Source organism: Heteronotia binoei, chromosome 2 (assembly GCF_032191835.1).
Source record: "Heteronotia binoei isolate CCM8104 ecotype False Entrance Well chromosome 2, APGP_CSIRO_Hbin_v1, whole genome shotgun sequence".
Taxonomy (NCBI): Eukaryota; Metazoa; Chordata; class Lepidosauria; order Squamata; family Gekkonidae; genus Heteronotia; species Heteronotia binoei.
Window position 1 is genome coordinate 99,804,442 of NC_083224.1, and position 13,556 is coordinate 99,817,997.

Genomic DNA, 13,556 nt, shown 5'->3' on the forward strand with positions numbered 1-13,556 from the left:
TTTTTATAAAGGGCAGAGATAACATAAGCTTGTCCAACACCCAAGAGGCTTTGCCTCAAAATTAAAGAAATCTTTTTGCTATGCCTAAATTAATGTTACCAACCTGTTCATCTTTGAGTAGTGCTTCAAAAAGAGTAAAAGATCAATAGGTAATTGTCACTGGAAGAACTTTACTATATTCTGGCATCCAGTTCATGTAATCTCTCCCATTTTTAATAGAATCTGATGCAGTTCTAAAGAAACATGTAACCTGTGTTTTAAGCTAACCCAATTTTCCTGTTAAATGAGTGACGGACTGCTGATTATTTGGGACAATTTGTTCCACACAAGATGGGATACTAAGTAACCAAGCAGATTTTAAACTGGATTATTTCATTGTACTCTGTTCAAGGAGTGAGGTGTGCATAGAAGTATTGGTAACAAGCTAGGTTTGTGCACCTTCAGACGTAATGTCAATTTAGTTTCATATCTGAATGCAGCCACGGTGTTTTAGAGGTTGCTGGAACTTTCTTTCTCTGTTTTTTCTATGCCATGTTTAATTTTATTAACCCTCATCTTCCCTTTTGTATATCTTTTCCCCTAAACTATGTAGGTCTAAATTATCAAAGAATTCAGGTTTTCACGGCTGGTAACATCATTAGGGTTTGTAGAATCTTTCGGGATCAAGTGCTGTGTTCTACTGAAGAAAGTTTTCCTTGCAGACGTTTCGTTCTCAGCTGCGGAGAACATCCTCAGTGGCATTGCAGCCGGAGCAGGCGCTCAGACCTTCTTGGCTGCTGTGCATTGAGTCAATGCACTCAATGCACAGCAGCCAAGAAGGTCTGAGCGCCTGCTCCGGCTGCAATGCCACTGAGGATGTTCTCCGCAGCTGAGAACGAAACGTCTGGAAGGAAAACTTTCTCCAGTAGAACACGGCACTTGATCCCGAAAGATTCTACAAACCCTAATAGGTCTAAATTCTTTAATCTTACATCACTGGGAAGAAACTCTAGCATCTTGATCACTTTGGTTGTTTTTTTCTGTACATTTTGTTTTGGAGAAATTTGTTCTATGATGATAGAAAAATGATTAACCCAACTAAAAATAATTTCATGCAGGACAAGGAGAAGACAATATTGTTACTTAGCAGATATCATGTGCTATGACAATGTGTGTGTGTTAAGTGCTGTCAAGTCATGTCTGACTCATGGTAACATTATGAATTAATGACCTCCCAAATGTCCTACTGTTAGTCTTTCTTGGGTCTTGCAAACTGAGGGGTGTGGCTTCCTTTATTGAGTCAATCTATCTCATATGGAGTCTTCCTCTTTTCCTGTTGCCTTCAGCTTTTCTTAGCATTATTATCTTTTCCAGTGTATGTATGAATGAATTTATTACAGTCACTAGACCAGCCATCTTTTCCAGTGAGTCTTGTTTTTACATAATGTGAAAACAAAATACATTAGCCTCAGTTTGGTCATTTTAGCTTCCAGTGATAGTTCAAGCTTGACTTATTTGTCTTTTTGAAAGTCCTTAGTATCTGTGATGGAACAGGCCTACTTGACCTACAAACCTTGTTCTGCCCATTCCCTTTCTTGGTTTCCACCTCTTGGAGGCAGCTATTCCACTAAGGTACCATTGCCACCACTGTCCTTTTGGGGGCTTCCTGCCAGGAGAGAGAGACTTCTGTCACAGTATCCATAAAACTCTTCCTCAACACCACATTTTAAAATAATCTACTTTCTTCCTGTCAGCTTTCTTTCATTGTCCAGTTTTCACACCAATACATAGTAGTGAGGAATAACAGTATGAATTATCTTTTTCTTGGTCACCAGTGACTCATCCTCACACTACTTTTTAGCTCCTTCATAGCTGCCTTTCTAAATCTTAGTCTTCTTCTGATTTCTTGGTTGCAGTCTGCCTTTTGGTTGAGCCAAGGAATAGAAAATTTTGAACAATTTCAGTTTCTTCAACAGCCTTACAGTAGTGTAATTCTTCAGTATTCATTACTGCTTTTGTGTTCTTTGTTTTCAGCTGTAATCCTGCTTTGGCACTTTCTGCTTTAACCTTCATCAGTAGTTGTGTCAGATCTTCACTATTTTCTGCCATCATCTATTTTTTGTGTTGTCATCTGCATATCTCAAATAGTTAATGTTCTTTTCATCATTTTTCACTTCACCATCTAAATCTAATCCAGTTCTACATATAGATTGAAAAGACAGGGAGATAAAATCCTGGATCTGGGTTCCATTCCAATCCAGCTTCCACCCAGCCAGGGGATGGAGACGGCTATGGTTGCCCTCACAGATAAGTTCCACAGACAACTGTATAAAGGCAGGTCAGCGCTGCTGATGTTACTGTATCTAAGAGCAGTGTATCTAACAGCAGTGTTTGACACAGTCAATCACAATCTTTTAACCCACCACCTCACTGACACAGGAGTCAGGGTTAGTCTTGCTGTGGCTTGCCTCATTTCTCCAAGGTTGGGGACAGAGGGTGGCGCTGGGAGAGAGGGTATCACCCAGGTACTCCTTAATATGTGGGAAGGGAGATGTTCCACCAGGCAACAGTTCCATCTTGGCACTGGCATTTCCCATGCCCAACGAAATAGCAGCACTGTTAGAATATTAGGATTTTAGCGCCATCTGTACTCAACGTCCTTCTCAGTCCCCACGAGATAGCGGTGCTGTTAGAATGCTAGGATTTTAGCACCATATGTAGTCAATGAAGACAAGTAATGAATTAGATTATTATGTTTTTATTATTTAAAATCCTATTTGTTTTATTGATGTTTTATATGACTGAATTGTACACCACCCTGAGCCTGGTTCCACTGGGGAGAGTAGTTGATAAATTTAACAAACAAACAAACATCCATGTCTAAAATCTGTGCCAATTAGAAACCATTCTTTCTTTATCTTCTGTCCTAGCAGTAACCCCTTGTCCAGAGTATAGATGGTGCATCAAAACTATCAAATGTTTTGGCACTCCCATTTCTTTTAAAATCAACTATAACTTTTCATGGTCCACGCAGCCAAAAGCTTTGCTGTAATCTGTGAAACACAAGCTAATGTTCTACTGAAATTCTCTTTTATGTTCCACTGACAAACATAAATTTGCAATATGATCTCTGCTGCCTCTTCCTTTTCTGAATCCAGCTTGAACATTTGACATTTCTCACTCTATATATGGTGACAGTCTTTGTTGTAAGATTTTGAGCATCACTTTACTTGTTTGAAAAATTAAAACAATAGTCTGATCATTGCTGCAGCTTTTGATGTCTCCTTTTTTAGAACTGGAATATAAATTTAATGTTTTCAAGTCTGTGGCCATTGTTTGTTTTCCATACTTGTTGGCATAATAGTGTTAAGATTTTGATGAACTCTTTCTGTGGCTCAGAAAAGCTCTATTGATATCCCTTGTACTCCTGGTGATTTGTTTCTCCCAATTGCTTTGAGTGTTGCTTTCACTTTGCTTTCTAAAACTGCAGGTTCTTCTTCAAAAGATTCTTTGAAGGAATCTTTATCCTTTCATCTCTTCTAAATAGATCTTCAGTTTATTGTTCTTTTCTTTTGCTTATTTTGTTCTGTTCAGTTAATATATTTCCATGTTGGTCTTTCAGCACGCTTAGCCATACTTTAAATTTCCCCTTGATTTCTTGGATCTTTGGGACAGATCTCTCATTCTTCCCCCTTTTTTTTGTTCTGTTTCTTTACACTGTTATTATAATAATTCTCTTTGTCTCTATGTGCTAGTCACGGGAATACTACATTTAGACTTCTGATTCTACTTCTCTCATATTTTACTTTTGCTTCTCATCTATCTGTAGCTGTTTTGTATTTCATCAGTCATCCATTGATACTATTCATTTCTTTTGACAAAAAAGTCATCCCATAGTCCTTCCAGTTCATGTTCAACACTTTGGTAGACTTATTGTTCTTATACGGGTATTGAAAGTCTTTATGTGAGAGATCTTTATTACTGTGCAACATATATCTTCCTAAGGTCATCAGTATCATTTCTATAGATGAAATTGCCTGGCCAGAAGGAGATGAAGCTTTACCACCAGATGCACAAGACTTGATTGGTAAACTTCTGCACCAAAACCCTCTGGAAAGACTGGGAACAGGTACAAATGGATTCTTAGAAAAATACTTGCTGGAAATGTTGAAGTGTAATGAAAAGTTGTAAAAGAAAAAAACAACTCATCTTGGGGAACAATGTTTGTTAACCTCATTGAATTTGTTCATTCCGTCTTTGATAGGATGGTGATAAACAGCATAAAGAGCTTTGTAGTAGAAAGAAGGCATTATGTATGGGAAGTAGAAAGGCTGAGTGTATAAGCCATTCCTTAATTTGCTACATTTATCAAAGCATTGCATGTCCTAGTGTTGATTAGCAGTGTGCATTTGGCTTTGCCAAATAGAATAAATACCCCCAAAAATACATTATTAGTATTTCCCAGGTATTTATTCAGCCAAATCTAATTATCTAATCTGATTCAGCTACCGATAAGGTGCTCCCATGGCAGGGTGACTGGGGAAGGGAAGGCAACAGCACCATGGCTGGAGGAGGCAGAGGGGGGGGGGGCATTTAAATACCATTCCCTCCCTTCTCCAGCTGGGCCCTGGACTTGGGAGATGTGATCTCTTTATTGTACCCTATGGGGCTGGCTGGGGAATCTTTAAATGCCTAGTCAGCCTGCCATGGCTGGGGAAGCTCAGGGGTGGGAGAACAGGTCAGTTTCACTCCTCTCTGCTTGGAAGGACGGGGAGGAAAATTTACACACTCTAATGGCCAGCTGAATATTTTTGGCAACGGTGAATATTTCCCAAATCCCAGTATAATACCAGTACTGAGATCCGGGAATATCTGTATTAACCATTATTTTTCATTTTGGTTTCCCAAACCAGGGAAAGTACCATTTCCCCCCTGTACACACCCTTAGTGTTTATTGATGTTTTAAAAAAACAAAACAAAAAAACCTTTGACATGTAGATTCTTTGCCAAATAAGGCAGCTTCCCTCTCACAATCCATTCTAGGTTCCTGCATGTCAGTTGATGTTAGTGAAAGCCTTTTGTAGTCTAAAATATTGGTTTTCTTGGATATTTGGCATGTGAACTTTGTAGGTGCTTGGAGACATTCTCTGTTTTATGCAGCGAATATGTGAAAAAACATTTTCGGTTTAATTATATTTGAAAAGGCCTCAGATTTATATGATTGTCAGGAAGTGTGTGACAAGGATGTTTTCTTCCTTTTATTTATCAGTAATTTTATTATATATATGGTTATCCTTAAAGCTCAGGATAATATGAATTTTTATTTCCTTCATCCTCATTTATTCTCTGTGCAGTAACAAAGCTTAGTGACTCCAGTTCAAATCGACATGCTCAGGGTTGTTGGGCTACATCATATTTAAAATTTGTTGTTAATGTTGTTTTTTCAGGTAGTGCTTTTGAAGTGAAACAACACAGGTTCTTTAAGAACTTAGACTGGAATGGATTACTCAGGCAAAAAGCAGAATTTATTCCACAGTTAGAATCAGAAGATGACACAAGCTACTTTGACAGTAAGGAACAATTCTACCTGAAAATATTATGTTACACCGACCTTAAAGATGTGAATCTCAGTAGCTCACTTCCATGAAAATCGTTTCAGAGGGTAGCCATGCCAGTCTGCAGCAGAAAAGCTAGATTCGAGTCCTTATATTTAGGGTAGAAGCTTTGGAGAGTCAAAGCTGCCTTTATCAAATACAAGTCAAATGAAGATCCCTGGGTTCTTACATCCCAGTCAGCGGGTGGGAAGAACACAGGATACATAGAAGGGACAAAGGATGAGTAAAGAAGAAATACTTTAGAGCAGAAAAATTTGCTGCTAAGCATTTCTCCTCTGCTTTAATCAAACTGATCACAATATGCCTTGTACCTCTGCATCCGGACTCCCTTCTTTGCAACACACCTCCCACCTTCTGACTGGGATATAAGGGCTCAAGGATCTTTGTTCCTACTTAGAATCATAGAGTTGGAAGGGAACTCTAGGGTAATCTAGTCTAACCCCCTGCACAATGCAGGAAACTTACAAATACCTCCCCCTAAATTCACATGATCTTCACTGCTGTAGGATGGCCATCTAGCCTCTGTTTAAAAACCTCCAAGGAAGGAGAGCCCACCACCTCCCGAGGAAGCCTGAGGAACCGCTCTAACGGTCAGGAAGTTCTTCCTAATGTTGAGCCGGAAACTCTTTTGATTTAATTTCAACCCATTGGTTCTGGTCCTACCTTCTGAGGCTACAGAAAACAATTCCACCCCATCCTCTATATGACAGCCCTTCAAGTACTTGAAGATGGTGATCATATCACCTCTCAGCCGCCTCCCCTCCAGGCTAAATATGCCCAGTTCCTTCAACCTTTCTTCATAGGACTTGGATCTTCTTCGTGGTCTCTGTGCTTCACACTCATGGGATAGTGCGCCTGCGCCGATCCCCGAATCGGTATCTGCAAAAGCCCGGGATTTTTTCGCGCTCGGCGCCACCAGGCATGCGCAGGCGACCCACTGCGCATGCCCACCGGCGCCCGCGCGGCAATCCCGCCAGTTCCTTTCTGACCGCTGCGCTAGAGAGGTTCCCTTTCTGATTCTCCGGTCGGTGAGAGCGATTTTTTCTCTCGTTCCAGCCCGTTTGGTCTTGTAAATAGTTAGTTAGCTAGTTATTAGTGTTAGTTAGTGATAGTTAGTAAAAAAAGAAAAAAAAAAAGAAGAAGAAGCGTTTTCTTTGTTGTCCGGCGGATCGCCCTTTGGGGTGGTCCGTCTCCGTTTTACCCCCCTTTTCTCTCAGGCGTTTCTGAGCAGAAGGAAAAATTTTTCCCGCGCGACCGCTTATGGAAAGTCGCTGGGGGTTTTTTAAGCGCTGCCGGGCTTGTGGGAGGAAGATTGCCCCTCCCGACGGACATTCCCTGTGCCTGCTGTGTTTGGGGGAGGCGCACAGAGTTGAGTCGTGCCCGCACTGCCTTCGGTTCTCGAAACAGACCAGGAAGAACCGTGCGGCTCGATTATCGGCAGCGCTCACCGAATCGGCGCTTCGAGCTCATCGACCGATGGAGGTTTCGGCACCGAAGTCGACCGACACCCCGGCACAGGAGCTTGCATCGGCCGATGCTGCTCCGATTCTGACTTTGGAATTGCCGGAAGAGCGTGGCTCCACGAAGCGTCCCCACGAGGGTTCGGTGGATGCGCCCGCTACAAAACGCCGAGAGGACTCGGGGACCCGAGCTCCGAAAAAGGCGAAATCGAAGGAGAAGCGCAAGCGACCCCGCACTCCTTCTCCGTCGGAAGGCGCATCGACGTCGGCAAAACCGCCGAAATCGATTCGGGTCTCTCCGCGCAGGAGCCCAACAGCCCAACAACGCCTGTCGGCGTCGGAGCAGGAGCCGGAAATTGACCTCACCCAACGGTCTTCATCCTCAGGCTCACGGCGTCGGTCGAGCAGCGGATCGACGTCGGGGGTAGACGCTTCGGCACCGGTCGTAGACCCGCCCTTCAAGCCCCGACCCAGACGGGACCTATCCTACACCCCGCAACGCTTCCCAATACCACCATGGGAGCAACGGCGGTGGCAGCCTCCCTACTCCAGATACGAATCCTGTCGGTGGTACCCGGAGGACTACCAAGACTGGGAACAAGCTTCAGAGTTTTCTGCGATGTCGAGGGTCTCGCATCACTCCCGGAAGGCGTCGGCGTCGGTCCCCCCGGATCGACAGCTAGTCCCGGTCGCAGCTCCTCCAAGACTATCGTCGGTACAACTTCAACCGCGAGAGTCGACACCGAGGCTCTCCGAGCATTCCACTCAGCGTGACTCCTCGTCATCGGAGTCGGACAGTGAGATCCCTGATCTGGAACCCTCACCTGGTTCCAACACGGCGGAGGATCTTCCGATCTCGCCGTCGGAAGACCTAAAATCCTATGGCGACCTCGTGAGGCGCATCGCTTCCACCCTCAGACTGCCTGTGACCCAACCGGAACCCGTAGTGGATGACAACGTGTTCGATATAATGCAGAGGAACACGTCCACTGCGGTGGCCCTTCCAGTCACCAAGGTGATTCTTCAGGCCATCAAAGAATCTTGGAAGAAGCCTTCCTCGACACCCGTCTCCTCCAAACGCCTGGACCATATGTACAGGGTTCAGGAGGCAGGTGCTGAATTTCTGTTCACCCACCCACGTCCGAATTCTGTGGTGGTCTCCTCCTCCTCGAAGGCAAGGAAGGTGCACTCCTCCCCACCGGACAAGGAGGGTAGGAAAATCGACGGGATGGGCCGCAAGGTCTATTCAGCGGGGGCACTCGGCATCAAGGTATCTAACTATGCAGCCTGCATGGCTAGGTACCAGTATGCCGTGTGGGAACAGCTTTCCCCCTTCCTCTCTTCACTAAGTGAGGACAAGAAGACGGCGGCAATGAAATTGCAAAAGGAAGGTCTCGCTGTAGCCAGACAGCAACTGGCTGCAGCGAAACATATGGTGGAAGCCTCAGCCAAAGCCATTACATCGGCAGTTTGCATCAGGCGACACTCCTGGCTCAGGTCGACGGCACTGCACCAAGACACCAAGACCTTTATCGAGGACTTACCCTTCGAGGGTGACGGGCTCTTCAGCGCTACGACCGATACGGCGCTGCAAGAGTTTGACAAGAGTGTCAAGACATCCAGAAACTTGGGGGTCCAACCTTCCTCCAAGTCTCCGAAGTCAAAACAATGGTCCAAGCCTTGGACCAAGAAGCCCTATCAGAAGTTCTCCCCTGAGCAGTGGCGTCCTCGCTCGCAGCAACCTGAACGGCCACCCTACTCCGGCAACGGCAGAAACCGTTATGGGGGCCAGCCTTCTAATAAATCTAAGGGGGCTCGGCCACAGAAGCAGGGGGTTTGACTTCCCGCAAGCACGCGTCATCGCCCCCACTGTCGACCATTCCATTCGCCTACGCCCTTTCCTGCCTGCCTGGGAGTTGATCTCCACAGACAGGTGGGCTCTGTCCATTATTCAAGAGGGCTACAAGATAGAGTTTATCCAGACCCCAAACCAGTCCGTGGTAGTTACCACTCCCCCTTCCCCACCTCTGCTGGCGGAGGTGAGCAACCTCCTACAGAAACAAGCCATAGAGGTTGTTCCACCGGAGACCAGGGTGGGAGGTTTCTACTCCCGCTACTTTCTGGTCCCCAAAAGGGACGGGGGTCTACGGCCTATCATGGACTTGCGGGGTCTGAACAAATTCATTCTATACCAGAAGTTCAGAATGGCTACACTGCAAACGATCCTGCCCCTCATCAATCAGGGGGATTGGATGGCGACCCTGGACCTCAGGGATGCTTACTTTCATGTCAGCATCCATCCCGCGTTCAGGCGTTTCCTACGATTTGCAGTGGGTGCTCATCACTTCCAATTCAGGGCCCTGCCGTTTGGACTGTCTACTGCTCCTCGGGTGTTCACGAAGCTGATGAGTGTGGTGGCTGCTCATCTTCGCCTTCAGGGAGTCGTTGTTTTTCCGTACATCGACGACTGGCTTCTTGTAGCGAAGTCGAGGGAGAGTTTAACTTCTCACATCGCCATTACTCTGCGTCTTCTCGGCACCCTGGGGTTGCAGGTCAACGTGGAGAAGTCTCATCTCACCCCGTCAAAGACAGTTCAATTCATAGGGGCTCTGTTGGACACGGATCAGCACAGAGCGTTTCTTCCCGCTCAGAGAGCAAGGGACATCATGACTCTAGTACAGCTTCTCCAAAGGCGACAGTGGGGCACAGCACAACAGATCCAGCGGATGCTGGGACTGATGGCTGCGACGACGAGCGTGCTGCGCTTTGCAAGACTGCACATGAGGGGCCTACAGCTATGGTTCTTGCGCCATTTTCGCCCCCTCAGAGACTCACCTCGGAAGAGGTTCACCATCCCATCCGAGGCTCTTCAATCCCTGCAATGGTGGGGGTCGGAGAGCAACATCTGCCAAGGGGCTCCCTTTCATCTACCAACCCCTTCCGTGACCATCGCCACCGATGCTTCCATGTGGGGGTGGGGAGCTCATCTGGAGGACTTATGTGTGGGGGGCAAGTGGCCGCTGAAACTCGGCCAGTACCACATAAATTACCTGGAACTGCTGGCGGTCCACTTTGCCCTTCGATCCTTCCGCCCTCTGTTAGCGGGGAAGACCGTGGCATTACTGACGGACAACACCACTGCCATGTGTTATATAAACAGGCAGGGAGGGACAGTGTCTCGCAGGCTATGCTCACTGGCATTAGATCTCTGGAGGGAGTGCCTCCAGTGGGACATTTTTGTGAAGGCTACGCATCTGCCTGGGGTCCTCAACATACAGGCGGACTCTCTCAGCAGGGGTGCAGCGTCCCCACACGAATGGGAACTGCAGTGGAAGTTCCTGGAACCAGTATTCCAACTTTGGGGCTATCCGCAGCTAGATGTTTTCGCCACAGCGTGGAACAAGAAGTGCCCCTTGTTCTGTGCCAGGGGGGGTGCGGACCCGACTTCCCTGGGAGACGGACTCCTTTTTCAGTGGGAGGGGTGGTTCCTGTACATGTTCCCACCCTTACCTCTGCTGACGAGAGTGGTCCACAAGTTAGTGCAGGAGAGACCACGATGCATTCTGGTGACCCCGTGGTGGCCCCGTCAGAGCTGGTTCCCGATTCTGCTCCAGCAGTCGAAGGGGATCTTTTACCAGTTCCCGGCGGAACCGGACCTGTTGTCGGCCCAGGGCGGACACGTGCTCCATCACAACGTGCCGCACCTGAAGCTGACAGCGTGGTTCATCGACCACTAGACTTTTCCACCAGGGTTCAGCATGTGCTCCAGAGTAGCAGGAAACCTTCCACCCGTGCCTCTTATGAGAGGAAGTGGAAGAGGTTCAGTGACTTCATGGCTGACTCTCTTGTGCCACCCAACTCGGTTGGACTCCCGGCAGTCTTTGAGTTTCTTTTGTCTTTGATCGATGAGGGGTTAGTTTTTTCCTCCATCAAGGTTTATTTGGCAGCTATTTCTGCCTTCCATGTTTCGGTCGAGGGTTACTCTGTTTTTGCACACCCGCATTCCAAAAGATTTTTAAAGGGCCTGTTCCGGCTTCATCCCCCCTCTAGATCCCCTCCACAGTTGTGGGACCTGACTTTGGTTTTGGACAAGTTAACTCGCCGTCCCTTTGAACCCATGGCAACATGTTCCCTGCAGCTTTTGTCCTGGAAGACTGCATTTTTAGTTGCCATCACGTCAGCACGTCGTGCGGGGGAGCTCACAGCGATGCGGTGTGACTACCCATACCTTGCCTTTAGGGAGGCCGGAGTTTCTTTGGCCCCGGACATTACTTTTCTCCCGAAAGTGGTTTCCCAGTTTCACCTTAACTTAGAAGTTTGGTTACCCACTTTTTACCCTAGTCCTTCCTCGGACGAGGAACGGAGGCTACATGCACTGGATGTTAAGCGTGCCCTCCTATTTTATTTAAACCGTTCAAGGGGTTTTCGTAAGGATAACCAGCTTTTTGTCTCCTACTCTGCCCCCAAGTTAGGGTCCAAGATTTCGTCTCAAAGACTTTCCAAGTGGCTTACTGAGACGATCAAACTTTGTTATCTGTTGGCTAAAAAGCCGTTACCTGGACCTGTGCGTGGACACTCCACTAGGGCGATGGCCACGTCGGTGGCATTCCTGAAAGGTGTGTCCCTTTCTGATGTCTGCAAGGCGGCTACCTGGTCTTCTCCGCATGCCTTCATGAAGCACTACGCGCTGGACGTGCATGCTCAGCAGAGGACTCGGTTGGGAGCTGCGGTGCTACAGGCTGTGTCTTCAGGCTGACCGTCTTCCCGCCTCCAGGTATGCTTTGCTTGCTAATCTCCCATGAGTGTGAAGCACAGAGACCACGAAGAAGATAGACAGGTTGCTTACCTGTAACTGTAGATCTTCGAGTGGTCATCTGTGCATTCACACTACCCGCCCTCCTTCCCCACTGCTGACGGTCTCTCTCTCCCCAGAAGGGGGCTTCCAGCGGTCAGGGAGGAACTGGCGGGATTGCCGCGCGGGCGCCGGTGGGCATGCGCAGTGGGTCGCCTGCGCATGCCTGGTGGCGCCGAGCGCGAAAAAATCCCGGGCTTTTGCAGATACCGATTCGGGGATCGGCGCAGGCGCACTATCCCATGAGTGTGAATGCACAGATGACCACTCGAAGATCTACAGTTACAGGTAAGCAACCTGTCTTTTCCAAATACCTCACCATCTTCGTCACCCTCCTCCGGACCCGTTTCAGCTTGTCTATTATATCCTTCTTAAAATGTGGTGCCCAAAACTGAACACAATACTCCAGGTGAGGTCTTACCAGAGCAGAGTAAAGCGATACCATCACTTCAAATGATCTGGACACTATACTTCTGTTGATACAGCCCAAAATTGCATTTAACTTTTTAGCCACCACATCACACTGTTGACTCATGTGCAGCATATGGTCCACTAAGACCCCTAGATCCTTTTCGCACAGACTACTGCTAAGACAAGTCTCCCCCATTATATAACCATGCATTGGATTTTTCCTACCTAAATGCAGAACTTTACATTTATCCCTGTTAAAATTCATTGTATTAGTTTTAGCCCAGTTTTCCAGCCTGTCAAGATCATCCTGTTTCTGTCTTCTACTGTATTTGCAACCCCTCCCAATTTAGTATCATCTGCAAATTTAATTTACTTGTACTTGGCAAGGTGCTACTAGACTCAAATCTAGCTCATAAATCTCTTCATGTAAACACCCATCAGTAGATTTTGAGCTTTATTCAAAATCTGTTTGTTAATCTGTTACTTAGAAATTACCTGTAAAGTCCTTTGTGCTGCATTATCCCTTGCAAAAAGAAGGCGGCAGCTTTCTGGTGATTTATTACTTGGTCCAAACATGATATTTGGAGATTTGGATTGTTGCTGAGTTATATTAAAGCTTTGCACATTTCTTCTACTTTGAGTCTTTGACCTGGTTTGTCATCCATGAGGTGGAACGTATTTTACCAGAGCTGATTTAAGAGCAATCATTCATTGTAAGGGATGGTAGCTAGAGAAAATAGTTAGCAATTAATTACAAATTCTCTTGTATGATAAATATTGAGCAGGGTGTTGGACTAGGTGGCCTTTATGGTCCCTTCCAACTCTATGATTCTATATTCAGTTCTGATAGTACAAGTTGTAATTAATTGCTAACTAAGGGTGTTACATGGGTTATTTGCTCTGAGTTTCATGCTGTTGGGGTTTTTTTCCAGCTTCCTCATAGCATTATGGTGCATTCCTGAACTTCCCAGGGTTTCCTTGGCTGTTCTCCTGTCTTTCTCAAACCTTCTTCTCTGAAGTTTTGGGAAAGATCACAGCAAAGCTTGGAAGGCTAGCATGTGGATGGGAAAGTTTGGATTTTCCTACTTCTGGCCACACAATAGATATTTTCCCCACAATAGCCATTTCCTATTGTACTCAGTCCTCAGTACTAGGAATAAGACCCATAGAAAAATATACAACAGGCTCTAGAAAGAGGCTGTGGACAAGCCCCCCTTTCCTGTCCCACTCACCCAAGTG

The 13,556-nt window shown here is 46.4% G+C and overlaps 1 protein-coding gene across 8 annotated transcripts in view; it reads left to right on the forward strand.

Moving 5' to 3' along the window:
- The window catches only part of MAST2 (microtubule associated serine/threonine kinase 2), a 424,890-nt gene that overhangs the window by 375,857 nt on the left and 35,477 nt on the right, over positions 1-13,556 (forward strand). For all 8 annotated transcript variants that reach the window (XM_060231742.1, XM_060231744.1, XM_060231743.1 and 5 more), the window contains 2 exons: positions 4,007-4,108; positions 5,427-5,549. In XM_060231742.1, coding sequence (XP_060087725.1) covers positions 4,007-4,108; positions 5,427-5,549 — 225 coding nt within the window. The remainder of the gene's footprint in view (positions 1-4,006; positions 4,109-5,426; positions 5,550-13,556) is intronic.